Source organism: Manis javanica, chromosome 10, assembly GCF_040802235.1.
Source record: "Manis javanica isolate MJ-LG chromosome 10, MJ_LKY, whole genome shotgun sequence".
NCBI lineage: Eukaryota > Metazoa > Chordata > Mammalia > Pholidota > Manidae > Manis > Manis javanica.
Window position 1 is genome coordinate 100,537,450 of NC_133165.1, and position 17,331 is coordinate 100,554,780.

The window sequence follows — 17,331 nt, forward strand, 5'->3', positions numbered from 1 at the left end:
TTATGTGAAGGACTAGATAGTAAATACTTTAGGTTTTGGGGGCCTTATTCAGTCTTTGTGGCATATTGTTTTTTGTTTGTTGTTTGAAATAACCCTTTAAAAAATGTAAACATTCTTAGCTTGTCAGTCATATAAAAAACACACAAGATCTGGCTTGTGGGCCATAGTTTGCCAACCTGTGGACCAGGACTAATTAAATGTCTAACTAATAGTAATTGATTGAATTGTGGGTAGTACCCATTGGATATGTTACTTATAAATTGGAGACATAAAGTCAACATGACTTTTATGCAAAAATAATTAGCTTTTAAAAAGTCCAAGTCTACTCCTCAAAAGTTCTAATATCATAAAATTACTGAAAAATTCTAATATTTTAACATTTTGGTAATGCCAGTGGGTAGAACCATTGAACTGCCTAGTTAGTGGAACATACATTTTTATTATCTACTTTTGAATATTATTTTTCTCTTAAAAAAGTTAAAATATAAGACTTGGAATCTTCACTTTTCCTTTCTTTTCTGTTATACTCTGACATTTGACACAAGTCTTTAGAAGGCACAAATTTACTTTAAGAACTTCCTATAAATAGCAAATGTTAAATAAATGAAATGTCTAATAGTTATTGTGTCACGGAGTAAGTAATGTGGTTTCTCCTGTTTTTCTGCCCTTAGGAAACTTATTTGTTCTTTGTCAAGCTGTAAATACTCTGCTAAATTTGGAAGACTCTTCTGAACTTCTCCAGTTGGTTCCTGTGAAACGTGTGAAGAATTTGGTGTTGTGAGTAAACATATCTCCCATTCAGTTTAACAACGAATAAAATATAAATGCTTCTGTTTTTGTGAAATCTTAGACATAATAGAAGTCCTTGTTTAATCCATTATATACCTGAGTTGTAGTCACACAGGAAATTTATTACTAATTTAAATCCTCCAATTAAAATAAGTACATTTTTGGACATAATCTGTTTAAAGATTTACAGATTCATCTTTACAAAGGGGCATTTTACTATGTGTGTAAACTAGTGCAGTGGAGTATAAAGGATGTATAATGCTGATGACTCCCAACCATAACATTGCACAGTGTTGACCTTTTGTAACTTGAGTCGTTCCAACATACACATTCCTACTCCTTTATTGTTTTGTCTCAGCTTGACATGACAAGCATTTCAGAAAACATTTCTGTGGTCCTTTAACTTAATACCAAACAATCCAGTTATTTTGTTTTTTTAAGTTCTTGTTAGCCAGCTCCTGATTTTGGTTGTAGCACAGGGCCATTACTGGGGAGCCCTTCACTCCTCAGCCTCTCACCCCCTCTAAAAGTCAGGCCTTTTGAACATATGATAAAGTAGTTGACTTCTTTTTCTGGAATCTAGTCCCCGTTTTATTCCCATGCTTTCTAAAACAGATTTCTTCATTTATTTCTTTCAATATTCATTTGCTTTTCTCATATACCAGGCCCTGTTCTAGGCACTGGGAGACATACTCAGTGAATGAAGTAGATAAAATTCCCTGCCTTTATGGTGCTAACATTCTAACAAGAAAAGACACTAAACAAAATAAATCAGTAAAATATATAGCATGTTAGACAGTGGAAAGAAGAATGAAAGCAGAATCAGAGGATAGGGCGAGTCTGGAGATTGGGGACTATAACAGTTTTAAATAGGGACAACCTCACCAAGAGGGAGACATCTGAACATGACCCTGGAAGCAGCGAGGGAGGAAGCCATGAGGACGTCTGGGACCTGGGGCGCTCTGTTTCCAGTTGGGAGATGTGCCTGCCAACGCTGGGGCTAGGGTCAAGTGCCTGTCATGAGCAGTGAGGAGCCACTGGGAATGGGTACAGGAGAAGAGGACATAGAGGTGGCGGTGGCAGACAGTATGTGGCCGTTGTAGGGTCTTAACTTTTACTCTGAGTGAAAAGGGAGGAAGTCCCAGGAAGATACTTGGCAGGGGAGCAACTGAGGCCTAACCGGGATCACTTTGGCTGCTGTGTTGAGAAAAGGCCAAAGGCGTAAAGAGGAGACCAGTTAGGAGACTTACTGCAGTAATCCAGACTCTCTTTACACTAACAAAGCTGGGTGAAGCTGGCAGTTCTCCACATCACCCTATGGAACTTAGTACATATTACCTTTTTTTCTTCAAGCTGTTCAAACTTCTCACACTATATTCTTTGGTAGAAGCAATTTAAGGCATCTGTAGAGGTTCTGAAACAGAAAGGTGCACACATAACACAGACCAAGATTAGTATTCCCTTGCAGAAGGCCAGGTGGCCTCGCAGCCAGATGGCTCTTAGCCTTGAAGGCCCACAAGCATCTTGCTGGAGTGGATTTGGCTTTGAGGGTAGAGACGTAGGCTTGTAGCTGTGACATTTGTAGCTGCAGGTCTCTTTGCTCAGTGCATTGCTGCTTCCTGGCTGAGTGCATAGATTTCACAGCCAGCACAACCTGAATTTGAATCTTGTCTCTAGCACTTACTAGCACCAGAGTCTTGGATGAATTAGTTAACCTCAACTTCATTATCTCACAAACAGAATAGCAGTACTTTCCCTGCGGGCATTAGACAGTGCATCCAGTAATAGTGACATATGAATTGCACTTAGAGTATCCTACGTGCCAGTCACTCACTGTAGTAAGCACTTTACGTACCTTATTTAATTTAATCCTCACAACCACAACTCCATGAAGTGTAGGTTCTATTATCATTACAGATGGAGAACGAACGTGCTAAAATAAACTCAGAATCCAACTACTCAGCACCCGCTGCCACCCTGGTCTAAGCCACCATCTCTTAACCCAGATTATTGAATTAGGCTCCTAATGAGTTTCCTTGTTTCTTTCCTTGCCCTGCTGCCATGTTTTGTACCCAGCAACAAGGATGATTATTTGACATGAAAGACAGATAATGTCATTCTTTTGCCAAAAGTGATTCTCAGCCAGTAGCAATTCTAGAGACCTTTTTCGGTTGTCCCAATTAGAGCTGCCACTAGAATCTAGTGGTGGAGGCCACAGTACACGCTAATCACGCACAGTGAAGAGCTGTCTGGCCCAAAATGTCAGTAGGGTCACTGTTTAGAAACTTTCTCCAGTGGTGTCCATATCACTCAGTGTAAAATCTGAAGTCCGTGTCATGTTCCTCAGGGTTCGCCATAAGATCTAATCCCTGGCTACTTCTGATTGATCCCCATCTTCCTCATTAACTCAGTTCCAGCTAGACTGGTCTCCTTGATGCTTCTCAAACAGATAAACACACCTGTCTGCCACTTGGCATCACTGTTCCTCCGCCTAGAACAGAACTGTCTTCCTTGAGTCTCTGCCTCCCGTGACCTCCCCCGTCAAACAGCTCTCCCCACGCCCCTCCACTCACCCGCAGCTGTCTGTCAGTCTAGCCTTTCCTTGACTGACTTTTCTCCACCACACTCACCCATCATACTTATTATTTGTTAGTTTCTTTATTTATTGACTACCTTCCACTATTAGAATATAAACTCCAAGAAGAAAGACACTTTGTCTTTTGTTTACTGCTCTATCCATCATCTAGAAAAGTCACTGGCACATAGTAGACACTCAGTAAATATTTGTTGAAGGAGGATGGCACACAGAAGCGAAGCACTGGCTCGGGGTTACACCGTTGATGAACGATGGGGCTGACTTCAACCCTGGGCTGCCCTGCCCTAAAGCCTATGCTAGATCCCTCTGTGCTGTTCCCTGCATTAGCTCAGTGCCTGGCACATGAAAAATACTTAGTAAATATTATATATCCACTTTATGTCATTGTCACTTAACAACTATGTGGGTTGAAAAGACAGCATTGGATTTTAGTCAAAATAGCATATTCTAATCCCACCTCTGCCTCCACGTAGCTGCATATCTACAGCGTCACTCACGGTTGTGAGGCCTTGGTTTCTTCGGCTCTGAAATGATAGTGCCTGTCCACGGAAAATGTTTACCTGTGCCCTTTTATGTTTCCTGCATCAGTGACAGTGTTCTGTCGGTTCTGTTTCGGTCTAATACTCTGGGATGTATGGTGCAGGCTGGCCCTAATAAGCCTCTTGTTGCAGAACGTTTCCCTGGGAGCCCTCTGTGCTGCTGTTAGCTGATCTCTATTATCAGAGACTCTCCTTGTGTGGCTGCAAAGGGCCACTTTCTGAGGAAGCTTTAATGGAGTTATTTCCCAAGCTGCAAGCAAACATTTCCACTGGGATAGCCAAGGTAATACTGCTTTGTGGTGCATTCTCACTCTCATCTTTTGATTCTACATGTATTGTCAGTGGTTGTCCGAGCTTCATAATCAGAAAACGCCGTTGTGGGGTGATTGCTGTTTAAAGCAGTGATTCCTGAACACTGAACTATGAACTGATTGTAGCAGGATTAATTGGGGACCTTAATTATCAAAATAAAAATGCTGGATCTCCACACCTCACAATTCTTTTAGGTGGAACTGAAAAATCTGCATAGCTCTTTAAAGCCCTGTAAGGATAAAAACCACAAATTTAATGAAATTGTAAACTTAAGTCTGATTCTTTGCACTTAACTTACAATTTCTTTGCTTACAGTGTGACAGTCTGAAAGAAACAACATGGTTCTATGGGTAACTTTCTCAGACTAGTTTGGTCATTTATTATTCCCTGTACCATTTGAATAAGGTGTTGAATATGAAATAAGGGATAAAATAAACATATATTACTCTGACAGAGGTATGTTTTTCTTAATTCTATAACCTAGGTCTCACTGACTTTTAATCAGTTTCTTATGTTTAACCTTTGGAATTCGAAATATGTCTTTTACTTTATCTAGATTCGCCTTTTGACAATAAGGATCCTAAACCATTTTGAGGTTCAACTTCCAGAACTGATGGAGGTATTTTAACTATTTGATTTGGATAACATTTGAAAACATAACTTCTGATATTTTTTCATTTCCAAAATGACACTTTTGCAGAAAATTCAAACACTATTGTCAAATATCTGTCATACAAATAGAAATATTTTTTGTAATTCTTACTCCTGCCCACCAACAGGGCCACCACTGAAAATCCAAAGGTGATTGGTGAATATTCTTTCAGATACTTTGTATACACATACATAATTTAAACAGGTGGTGTTGTGGGGATTTTCTATATCACTACCTCTAATTCCACCTTATTTCTGTTGAAGTTTGAATGGTATATCATAGTTTGAAATAATCATATTTAACCAATTTTCTATTGATGGATGCTTGCCTGGGCTGTTTGTAGTTTTTTAGCATTTCCAGTAATACTGCAGTAAATGTCTTACACTGGTATCTTTGGGTAGGAAAGTAGTTCCACAAAGCAAATTAGTCTTCTAGAGGTAGAAATTACTTCTAGTAGAAGTAGAATTGTATAGTGAAAACATATATACACATTCTTATTTCAACAAATGTTGCCAATCAACTTGAGTCATTTTGAGAACTAATTTCCTGTTTTTTGTGTGTCATTTCTATGCTAGACATTAAACCTAAATTTTCTACTGAAAAGAAAATGGTTGTGAGGAAAGATGAGTCATTTACCAAAAAAAAAAAAAGTGTTGCTTATTGAATTTAAAACCTAACCATGGTCCAGTTTTTCTTTTTTTGACCTTCAGTCACATTTAAGGTTCTTCTGAGAAAATCAAAATATTGACCTGCCTCCTTGATTTTCTCTGGTCGATCAGGATGACGGGCTCTCAGAGCGTCAGTCGGCCTTTGCTATATTACGCCAAGCAGAACTTGTACCAGCAACTGTGAGTGATTACAGAGAGAAGCTTCTTCATTTGCAAAAACTAAGACACGATGTGGTGCAGACTCTACTCCCTGGTGGGCCATTACAGGAGGTAGAAAACAGCATACTTTTTTTTTTTTAAACTTTATTCAACTTAATTTAGACTTTACGGTCTGTTTAGCTGGCTTTTGAAAAGAGCGACATACCAACAGTCACATAAAGAAAGAATTTTAGAAGTAGGTAATCCCCAGTTCTCTTAGATGCTTAGAGTTAAATGGCTCTGCCAGGCTTCTCAGCAGAAGAAATAATTTCCCATCTCCCCTCTCCTGAATCTGTGTGTCGTCTGTGATGGTAGATAGTAAGTAGCAACAAGAGGACTCAATGCCAGGTTAAAAGCCTAATAATTTCTTCTCCATATTTTTTCACTACTATAAATGCCAGCCTTACCTTTTGCATCAGGGATTTTCTGTCTGTGACCCTTGAAGATACATCCCTGTGGGAGGAAAGCCAAGTGGAGGCATTTGCCTTTCAGTGAAAGCAGTTCTGCTCTTTGCCTATTTTATATATCAGTGCCCTGTATTACGTTTCATTTGGAAAAAGGGCCTCTGCTGCTACAATAGTTACAAACACCCCATCCCCAAATAATAACTGCCATTATATATAATACCTCCCCACCACATGGGAATACTAACTGTAATGACTGTCATTCCACAAGGCAACTGAGAAAACTAGACCCTCTGAACAGAAATCCTTTAATGTATAGTTTTGGGAACTCAAGCATCTGTTTGTGAAGTCTCAGCTGCCACACATCTTGTGCTGTTTTAGGTTCTTTGGAATCTGCTTTATTGACGACTGTTCAAATTTTGTCTTACAAGGTGATAGTAATGGCAATGTTTGTTAAGAGGTAATTTAATCATGAGTTAAATCTGTTTATTCAAATAGTGTATCCTTTGCGCACATCTGGAGTGAGTTTGAATACTATGTTTGCTTTAGTGGTTCTTCTGTTACACAGGAAGTGACATTTTGGGGAGAGTTGAAAAATTACTAGACACTGAGTTTTGGATTGGTACCTGCAACTTTTTTCTTAAAGCGCAAGCTTCTTTCCAACCTCGGGTTATTCAAATTGGGATTTTTGCATTTCTGTGCTGTTCTGGGGTCGTTCATTACCCACTACCTAAACTAGTCTCCTATAATTGCAGGTGCCACTTCGTTATTTATTAGGCATGTTGTATGTTAACTTCAGTGCCCTCTGGGATCCTGTTATTGAACTCATAAGGTAAGCAGGATTAAGTTGATGAAGCTGTTACATTTTAAGTACTGAAGAATGATGGGGCCAGTATTATTCTCCCTTCTAGGAGTGATTTAAATAAATGGGTGTATACAGTATTTATGCCACTTTGAATCCTTTGTGGGATAAGGTGAAAGAAAAAAAATAAACATTAATTATTGTCTCTGATGCCAGGCTTTTCAACAGTTCACGTTTTGTGTATGGTATTTTGTACATTGACAAACTGGAAAACTTTATACTTTATATATCTGTATTACTGAAATTTTTTTACGATAACAAGGTATTATAGAATAATTACACCATTTTATTTATATATTTGAGTCATTGAGCCAAACTTTAAAAATAAGGACTTGTTAAAATCCTGGCTATCTAATATCCAAAATCCCTTTACATTTAAAAAGGACCTTAATAATCACATAGAAAATACATATGTTGTGCCTTCTAAGTAGAAATTTGTCTTTTTGCAGGTGTCCTTTTGCAGTCTGCTCTGACTTTCTGTCAGATCGGAAATATATCACGTGTGGCCTCTCAAAACCCTAACTATTGCTTCGTGTTCCACAGAAGCAGAACAGACAAATCCCTCTCAAATTTGGAACCAGTTTGTCTGCCTTTTCCTGCCCTTCAATGCCTTCAAACCAGTGTGTGAAACCAAGGCATTCTAACGTCAGCTTCATAATTTTGCTGATTGTGGTTAAGGGAGAACCTGATGATAGGTGCATTTCCAATAACCCACTCTCAAAAATGGCTCTTTAATTATTGGATGCCTTTAATGTTCTCCATAGCTGGCTGGGCTCTCTTCCTACTGGGTACATACTGTCTGAAATATGGTTTATTTTTCACATGTATTCGACAAACACAGAGTTCATGTCTGTGTAAAGGCTGTCTGCCTTTGCCTAGCAGTCTGCTTTGCACAGAGTACTGGTGGAGGCACCAAGGACTAGGGATTGGAGACTGATCTTTGCTGTGAAATCCTTTAATCTGAGCAGGCACAGGCCTCCGAGGAGCCTTGCCCTCAGAATGCATGAAAGGTGGTACAGGAGGAAAGGGGGCAGGAGTCCACCCTTTGTGTAGCTACGACCCTCCCCTTTCCCGGCTGGCACTCAGCAGAGCTATTGGCCAAGACCTGCTTGGGTGTGTGCTGGCCCCTTCCGTTCAGGAGCAACATACACACCCATACTCACACATACTAAATAATCACACTCTCTGGAGCAACAAAAAGGATGTTGGGCTATGGTATTACTAGCTGAAGATGATACCCAGTCTCCAAATGAAAGAAAAAACTCTTGGTCTCCCCGAGTGACGCTGCTTGGATGCTGCATGCAGAACCGGGAAAGGCCACCTGCCCCTCAGACCCCACAGTCCGTGACCCTAGGCCAAGGCCTTCTCGTGCTGCCACCTAGAAACTGGTGAATTCTAACCCCCTCTCTGTAGCCCACCTAACCAGGCACAGGCCTAGTGGTGACCGTTAAAGTACTAGGGACAGAAGAAAAAGCATATTCTTAGAAAATTAATGACAGGAAGATAAAGCATTTTGAGAATATTGTTGCTAAGATATCAAATTATATCACATGATTCGTCTAATTTAAGTTCTGAAAGGTGTGTTTCATGTAGCTAATGAAAATTTATTTTACCTTTGTGTTAATGATAAATACATTTGAATTTGGTGGAGGAAAACCCAACATTTTAAACTTAGCTTTGAACAAGCTGAGTTTTCCGCTCCAGAGCTCCTTATAGGGATCTGCTGAGGTTTCTAAAAATATTCTTTAGTGCCTTATGACTATGAAAATAATTTGTGCTCAGTTGTAGGCATTTTGAAAAATACAGGAAACTATAGAAGTTGTCCACAACCCTTCATTCAGGGACAACAATTAATGTTTTAGTTATAACCTTTCATTCTTTTTGTTGTTGTTTTCTATGAGATTGAAGGCCCATGCTATGTATTTTGTTTTGTGATGTTTTCTCTTAGTTCTCATGCACATGAAATGGAAAATAAGCAATTTTGGAAAGTCTACTATGAGCATCTAGAAAAAGCAGCTACACATGCTGGTATGTATGGGGAAGGAAGAGGGAACTGGGAAGAAAAGTGATTGTGTGACTAATTTTTTTTACTACTTAATTACATATGAAATTGGGAAACAAATGAGAAATGCGTAATCTTTGATGACTTTGGGTCAGCATTTCTCAGATGGTTCTGACTTTTTTTTCTTGCAGAGAGAGAGCTGCAAAATGATGTAAGAGATGAGAAGTCCATTGGAGATGAAAGTTGGCAGCAGACTCAGGAAGGAGATGTTGGAACTCTTTATCTTAAGCAGTTAGCATTGAAAACTGACTGTCAGGAAAGACTGGACCATACCAACTTTCGATTTTTGCTCTGGCAAGCTCTGGCAAAATTCCCAGAGAGGGTAGAGCCACGGTCCAGGGAGCTTTCCCCGCTTTTCTTGAGATTTATCAAGTAAGTGTTGTTTCTTAGGAATATCCCTGATAGGGTGTGAGGGAGAGAAGGTACAAAGGGTTAGCTCCGAAACTGAATTCTTCATACAACTATCATGTTTTCAAACCATTAACATATCTATAAAGCACTGGCTCTATCAGATAAAAGCTGGTTTTGTTCACCATTTAATTTTGAACAAATCAAATTTAGCCAGCCCACAAATGGTGTTAATAAAAAAAAATTCCTCAGGTTACAAAATAAGAAACCATATTAAGTTAGATCAACATACAAAGGCCTTGTTATTTCTTGCTGTGTTGTTCGTTGTTTTATTGCCTGCCTGGTCCTTGTAAGTATTCTCCAGTAACCCAACCCCAGCCTCTCTGTTTTGAGCCTCTTGATGTTTCTTATAATGCTGAGGGAATGTACTTTCAAAGAAGAGCAAAAACTTTCTAGAGCATTGTTTTGTTTTAACTAGAGAGGCTGTGTGAGAGCTAGATTGCTTTAAAACTCTAAAGAGAAGGAATGGGATGTAGAGAAGAGTACTGATTAGAGAAGGATGTTTTCTGGTAATATTTCATCACATGGAAAATGCTGTAGGTTTTGGTTAAGTGGGCTATGAACCACATCATGCCAGTCCTGTTCGAGGAACAGCAAGGAATTCTGAGTGGTTGCAGCAGAGAGATCCTGGGAAAAAGTAGTTGGGGATCAGGGAGAAAAGTTAACAAGAGACCAAATTATGTAGGACCTTTAAATGATAGTAAGGATTTTGTGTTTTTTCTATCAGTGAATGGGAAGCCATTAGTAAGTTTAAACACAGCGTGACATGCCTTAAATTTTCTTAAGCATCTTCCCGGCTGCAGTGCTGAGAATAGACTGTAGGATGGCAGTGGTCAGAGCAGAGAGACCAGTTAAAGTTGTGAAAGTCCAGGCAAGAAATGATGGTGACTTGACCAAGGTTGTTGTAGTACAAACGATGAGAGGTGATACCTGGATTCTGAATATTCTTGGAAGAATTTCAGTTCAGTAAGATATATTTTTAAAGGATTGCAACTAGCTCACCCTGCAGGATTTGATGAGCCAACAGATCAGATGTAGTACTGCACGAGTGTTGGCAGGGATGGTACGCAGGAAGGAGGAAAGAGGAATGGAGGCTCTCTAGGATTCTGACCTGAGCAGCTGGAAGGGAGAGTCACCAACTGCTGAGATTGGGAGGAACAGTCTCAATTTGCAGTCCATGGGGAAGATCAAGAATTCATTTTTAGATATGTTAAGTTTGGCATACTGATTAGGTATCTAAGTAGAGGTGTCAGGTCATTGAATTTGAAGTTTAAAGTTTAAGGGGAAGCTTTGGTCTAAAATAGTATATTTGAGAATCATGGGTGTATGGATAGTTTTAAAATTACAAGACAGGGAATGAAGCCACATTCACCCATATGGTGTGAATATAGAGAGAACACTTGTAAGGATCAATACCAATATTTAGAGGTTGAGAGGTAAGGAAGCCAGGAAAGAGTGATAGGAGAGCTAATACCACTTAGCATCCCAGAAGCCAAGTGAAGAAAGTATTTCAAGGAGGGAGTCATCAACTGAATCAAAGGTATCTGAGGTGCCAGTCAGATAATGCTTAAGAATTGACAGTTGGCTTTGGAGAAGACCTTTACAAGAGTTGTTTTGGTTAACCATGTAGGCATGAAAGCCTGATTTTAATGAGCTTAAGAGCAAATGGAAACAGCAAGTATGGGCAGTTCTTGTGGCAAAGACACCGGTGGAGAGAGATGAGGAGCAGAGAGGGAGCTGTTCTTGGTATTTAACATTTAATAGCTTGTGAAAATAGGATTCTGGTGTGAAGGATCCAGAAGGGAGGGAAAACCTGTGATGCAGAGATGGGATACAATTGCTAGAGCCATGTCTTTCAATAGGTAAGAGGAGCCTGGATCCAGTGCATAAGTAAAGAAGGTTTACATGGATAATTCATTCTGGCAAAGGTTATAAGCAAAGAAGCAGGCAGGTCAGTAGGTATGGTGGTGGAAGAGTAATGATTTGCACATAATAGTTTGGACTTTATTTATAGAATGAAAACAGTGATATTTAGCTTCCTTGCCTTATTTTGAAGATCATATGAGGTAATGTTTATCAGTTGTTTCATGAATTGCAAAGGGCTGTGTATATATGCCAGCTAGTATTAATGGTGTTAGTAGGATATGAATTCCCTGCCATGTTAATTTTCCAGATTTTTCCCTAAAGTAAGAAATAGATTACCACCCAGCCTGAGGATGAAGACCTTCCTCTAACAATATAAGGTGCTGTGGAGTGGGGACGAAGAGAGGAGCCTGTAACTGGACTGAGTCTCTGAGTTTAGGAAGACTTAGAGACTAAAGATGTTTAAGAGTCGTTGTCAATGATTACCTATAACAAATACTTTTATAGATGACCCAAACTAATGGAAAATCTAAATATCACCTTCAATTCTGACTTTGAAATATATGATGGCTTTTTATATTTTTTAGCTAGAAATTTATATTTCTAAATATGTTGTAAACAATTTGGTATTGGAACTAATCTGTGACTCTCTTGCAAATGAGAAGAACCAAACCAGAAGCAGGAATGAATGACTAACAATGACAACAATATCCCAATAATAGGTGACATTTAATGAGTGCTTGCTGTATGCCAGACACTCTCATAAGTGCTTTGTGTGAATTATCTTATTTAATAAATGAGTGAACATGCTGTGCATGTAGACAAAGTTTAAAAATATGTCATTTGTGGTTAATTGAGTGTTGAGAGCATAGTGGATGTTATTAAGTGGATGATGGTACAGTTTGTAACAGCAACTTCATTTCATTCATTCATGTATTTTTTATTAAGTATTAAATCCTGCTAGGTGACAAAACAAAGTTGAATAAGATAGTGGCCCAGCTCTCCAGTTGTAGTTTAGTCTGCTAACATGGAGTTTCTTCCAAGTGTGTTGGTAGGATGTTGTCCTTAAACATGTTATTTTATCAATGTGTTTTGAGTATAGACTTTAAAATCTGTCTCATCAATATCTTTATGCCTATAGCCCAGTGCCATGCACAAAACAGAAGGCAACCATTGGATGAATGAATTAAAGTGACACAAAACTAATTCACTGAAGGACAGCCTTCAAGATAATATTAGTTATTTCCAACACTGGACCAATATTAAGGGCTGGAATTTCTTAAAAACAAATGTGAATGCCAGTTGCACAAACCTAGTTTAGAGGAGGCAAATCATAAAGACTTAACTGATTTTCACTGCCTGGACATTCAGTTTGAGTCTGTGTCATGCTGTGACTGTCCCCTAAAGCAGTGGAGTCTACAGTTTCATCTGTCTTAACAGACCATATTCCCAGAGGACAGAACTTCGAGTGTTACAGTAATGTATTTCTAACAGGACGTGGGCAAAGTAGCATGTGTCTGGTGGAAAGTGACCAGCATGGTCTTAATGCTATAATTTAGTTATTGTAATATAATCCACCCCTACACCTGCCTCCCCCAGAGAGGGGAAGCTGATTTCAGCTCAGTTCAAAATAGACATTTCAAATATTTTCAACAGTGCAACAGTGGAATGGGCTGTCTTCTGTGGTTAGTGACTGACTTGTCAAATAGAGTACTTAGGAGGAACTGAATAAGCAAGAATAATGTAAAAGAGGCCTGACTAGTTTCCTCTGACATCTCCTCAGTGTGTGATTCTGTGAACCAGGGAATACATTTATCATACACAGATTTAGGACATTTCAGTCTCATCTGTCTTGTATCGCTCTTTCCACTGTAGCAATGAGTATTACCCAGCAGATCTGCAAGTTGCTCCAACACAGGATTTGCGAATAAAAGGCAAAGCAGTGGCAGCAGAGGAGATAGAGGAGGAACCTGTTGCTGGAGATGACGAGGCGTTGGAGGAAGAGGTGGTGCCCCAAGGTGAGCCCTCACAGAAGAAAAAGACAAGAAGAGCTGCAGCAAAGTAAGTTCACCATGCTGATGGATCACAGATCCGTGGTTCTGGGAGAAACGGGAAGAGATCTCTGATTGCCGAAGAGAAACGGGAAGAGATCTCTGATTGCCGAAGTGTGAAATAGACTTGTCAAGTTAAACTGCTCAGATGATTACTTACACCGTGCTGCATCTTCCTGGGGTTGTCTTTTATAGCCCAAAGGAAACTACCAGTCTTCTGAGATTTTGGTTGCTTATTTATTATTATTTATTTTTTTCCTCTTGAGCCACTGAATGTTAGAGCTTGGGGGACTTTTAAGGTGGTCATAGGTCCTCTTTATGGATAAGAGCGTTGGCCTAGAGTGTTTAAATGCTCTTTCACCTTTATTGGTCACTTTTATAGCACCAGGGTATTCTGTTTGTGAGCTAGGGGAACACCTTTTCTCTTATAAATAAATGCATCAGCACTTATACTTTGCCTTTTGACCTGTCCCCCTCTGGTTAATTTTTTTTTTCATTCTTGTTACATTGTCTTTCTTATTCTCTGGGTTATTCATTTACTTAAATTCTTAGACACCTTAGAAAAGAAGTAATCATGCTTTCAGAAGTTACTCCAGCGTACTTGAAGATTGTCTGAATTGGCATGTCCAAGATCCAGGGAATGGTGCTACTGTGTCATTTTTAACACGTTTGATCTCAATCTGATATGCCCATTTGTTGAGTCTTTGCTGTGGGCCGTCTGTTAGTTCATCCTTTCAGCAGCTGTATTGAGTGCTGGGCTTTTGCTAAGTGCTGAGCTACAAAGATGAATGGTTCATAACCTCTGCAGTGTAGGAAGCACAGTCTAATGCCTGATGAACTTTTTTTTATAGGAGGAGTATTTTTAAAGGAGTTACATGAGCACAGTAAAAAGTGACCTAACTCTACCACAAGGGATGACTTTTACAAAGGAGAGGGCACCTTTGAAGTTGAAAGATGAAAGTTTGCCAGGCTGCTAGGGAAGGACTTGCCAGCTAATCGAAATAGTGTGGAAAGCACAGGGACAAGAAGGATCATGACCTAGTGTCCTGAAACTACATTTCCTTCTCTGCTTCTCCCTGCTCACAAGTCTGACCATTCTTTCTCCTACTACTTCTCTAAGACAAGGATTGCTGTTTTCTCCATATCCTTCAGCAGAAAGCTGGCAAAGATTAGTCCTCATATTTGTTCATTAAATGAGTAAGCTGTTTATCCAGTCATGCCCCTTCCTTTCTCACTCCTGCACCTTGCTGTGTCCTTCCTTCTTTCTGCTGTGCCCTTGCCTCATTTCTGCCACTGAAATTCTGTCCATCCTTCAAGGCGCCCTTCCTGTGCTACTTCACTGAAGCTTTTCCTGTCTTTTAAACTGCAAGTTATCTTACCCAACTTCAAACTTTCACAGCAGCTGCTCGGGCCTCTTCCATGATGCTACTCCTTGCCTTGGATACTAGTTAGTTTTGTATAGATCTGCCATGTAATTAGAAACTCTTGAAGGATAAGGTCAGTGTCTGAATTAATTTTTCATTATATCAGTCAGAGCTCTCCAGAGAAACAGACCAATAGGATGGAGGTGCAGATATGTATATATATATGGTCATCTATCTGTCCATCTATTGGGATTGGCTTACATGATTTTGGAAGCTAAGTCCAGAATTTGTAGGGCAGGATGGCAGGCTGGAAACTCAAGCAGGATTTGATGCTGTAGTCTTGAATCCAAAACTGATAAGAGTTAGATTTCTATGTTACAGTCTTATGGCAGAATTTCTTCTTACCTGGAAACATCAATTTTGTGCTCTTAAGGCCTGATTGGATGAGGCCCATCCACATTATTGAGGGTGAGCTCCTTTATTTCAAGTCTACTGATTGAAGATGTCAGCATCTACAAAATATTTTCATCACAATAACGTAGATTAGTGCATTGTTATTTAACTGAGTGTTGGCCACTGAAGTACTTGACACAGAAGACTGTCACAGGCATTTAAGCTAAATACAAACAGTAGTGATACCCTTACCCCTGTTTTTCTGTCATATCTAAAGAGGTCATAATTTCCAGCTCATTTTTCTATATTAACTAGTAGGACATTAACGGTTTTGCTCTTTTTTGCCCAGGAGCACAGAAATGCATTGTTCACTAAACTCACAGGAGAAGTGGCACCACAGCTTGGGTCCTTTCATTTAATCCCTGCAGAAATCGAGAGGTCTTGTCTTCTCAAATGAGGAAACTAAAACTCAAACTTTCAGTAACTCCCCAGAATTACAGCTCAGAAGTCAGAATCACACATGCAGTGCTTTCTACTTTTCTTCACTTTTCCCTGCTTACATTCCTGAAATAGCAAATAAAATCTCTCCAATTTAAAACAATTTATTCATTCTGTGTTTTTTTTTAATTCTAATCTTATACATACATCTTACTGAGTCTTTAGATTAAGAAGTTGAGTAAGTAAATGCAGTGGAAGCTCTCTTGTTTCAGTAGATGCTGTAATTTGCTCAAAGGCAGTCCCATCTTCAAATTTAACTTCCTACCACAATATTGCCTTTCTTCTTCCTCCTTGATAAGCAAGAGCCATGGTTACCCAAAGTTGGACCTCTGCTACCTGACAATATTTATTTTATATGAAAGGGAGGAATATATTTTACTATTTTCCTGTCTGCTACATAGAAACTAGACAAGGAATTATTCTGAAAAATAATCTGTGTTCAACATCAGAAACTATTACCATTTTGGTTACTTTTTTCTCATTTGGATTCATTTAAACCATTGTAAGCACATCCTGAATGATTTTCTGGAGTGAGGAACCTGAATTTCAGGGCAGGGTCTGCCCAAGATTTGGAATTCCTGGAGAATAATTTCCTAAATGCAAATCATTAAAACTTGTATAATTAATGTAGAACTATAGTCAAGATGTTTGGAGTACATGTCAGACTAAAATTGGTGGGTACTATCATCTTAAGAAAATATTCTCGTTTTTTAATTCTGCAGTACCCTCCCTCTGTTTTGTTTAATTTTTTTAGGCAGCTGATTGCTCATCTGCAAGTTTTCTCAAAGTTTTCAAATCCACGAGCCTTATATCTGGAATCCAAATTGTATGAGTTATATCTTCAGGTAAGTAAAATAAATTCTTGCTGCTACAGTTCTTTATGAACTTTACCATTTTCTTTGCCAGAATAACTTAGGTTTGCAGTAATTGTTGGATAGTGTCAATGTCTATGTTTTAAGTACAGTTTTTTTAAATTAATATTTTCTGTATCTTGAAATACATAAATATCTTGAAATATTGCCTTTTAGAAGGCAGTGGGGATTATGCTAAGAAAAGCTGATTACTTTTCACTTATGGATAAAGTAGCCTAATGGTGCACTGGGATTTCATAATCTGTTAGATGGAGGGAAAGCTGATAGTTGGATTAATTATCTGTTGCAGTCATAATATATAACCTTGCATCCAGAAAAGATTGCAGAAACAACTTCATGTCAGAGGCAAACTAAGCATTAGATGTCATTCTAAGCCATCTGGGGCAGCAAATTTTTGTTTCTGTTGTTTGTTTTTTAGATGAGACTTTATCATGTCATCAAAATTTATCCTTTTCTGCCCATAATTCTAACCCTCAGTCATCCACAGAAAGTAAAATTCTGAACTGACTGATTGAGAGGCCTCAGACCCTCTCCTGGCATCTCACTGACCACCTTTACCTTCACAGTATTATGAGAGCTTTTCTTCATTACAGGACCAACCCAGTTGGTGGAAACCTCAGATTCATGTAGGGGATTGGCCTTGGCCAAAAGAATGATAGGCCTGACCATCTGGTGTGTGGCAGGCAGGTGTCAGAGCTTTGCTTCCATTTTGTTCTTTGCACACATTCTATTCCTCCTCCTTTACCTCCAGGAAAATGTAAGGCTATTTTCAGGAATCAGCTTTAACCCATATCTAAAAA

The 17,331-nt window shown here is 39.1% G+C and overlaps 1 protein-coding gene across 2 annotated transcripts in view; it reads left to right on the plus strand.

The window, feature by feature from the left end:
• The window catches only part of UTP20 (UTP20 small subunit processome component), a 93,818-nt gene that overhangs the window by 19,824 nt on the left and 56,663 nt on the right, over positions 1–17,331 (plus strand). For both annotated transcript variants that reach the window (XM_073213694.1, XM_073213695.1), the window contains exons 15-23: positions 672–777; positions 4,057–4,207; positions 4,793–4,855; positions 5,668–5,826; positions 6,914–6,990; positions 8,969–9,048; positions 9,214–9,454; positions 13,229–13,414; positions 16,414–16,504. In XM_073213694.1, the coding sequence (XP_073069795.1) occupies positions 672–777; positions 4,057–4,207; positions 4,793–4,855; positions 5,668–5,826; positions 6,914–6,990; positions 8,969–9,048; positions 9,214–9,454; positions 13,229–13,414; positions 16,414–16,504 (1,154 nt within the window). The remainder of the gene's footprint in view (positions 1–671; positions 778–4,056; positions 4,208–4,792; positions 4,856–5,667; positions 5,827–6,913; positions 6,991–8,968; positions 9,049–9,213; positions 9,455–13,228; positions 13,415–16,413; positions 16,505–17,331) is intronic.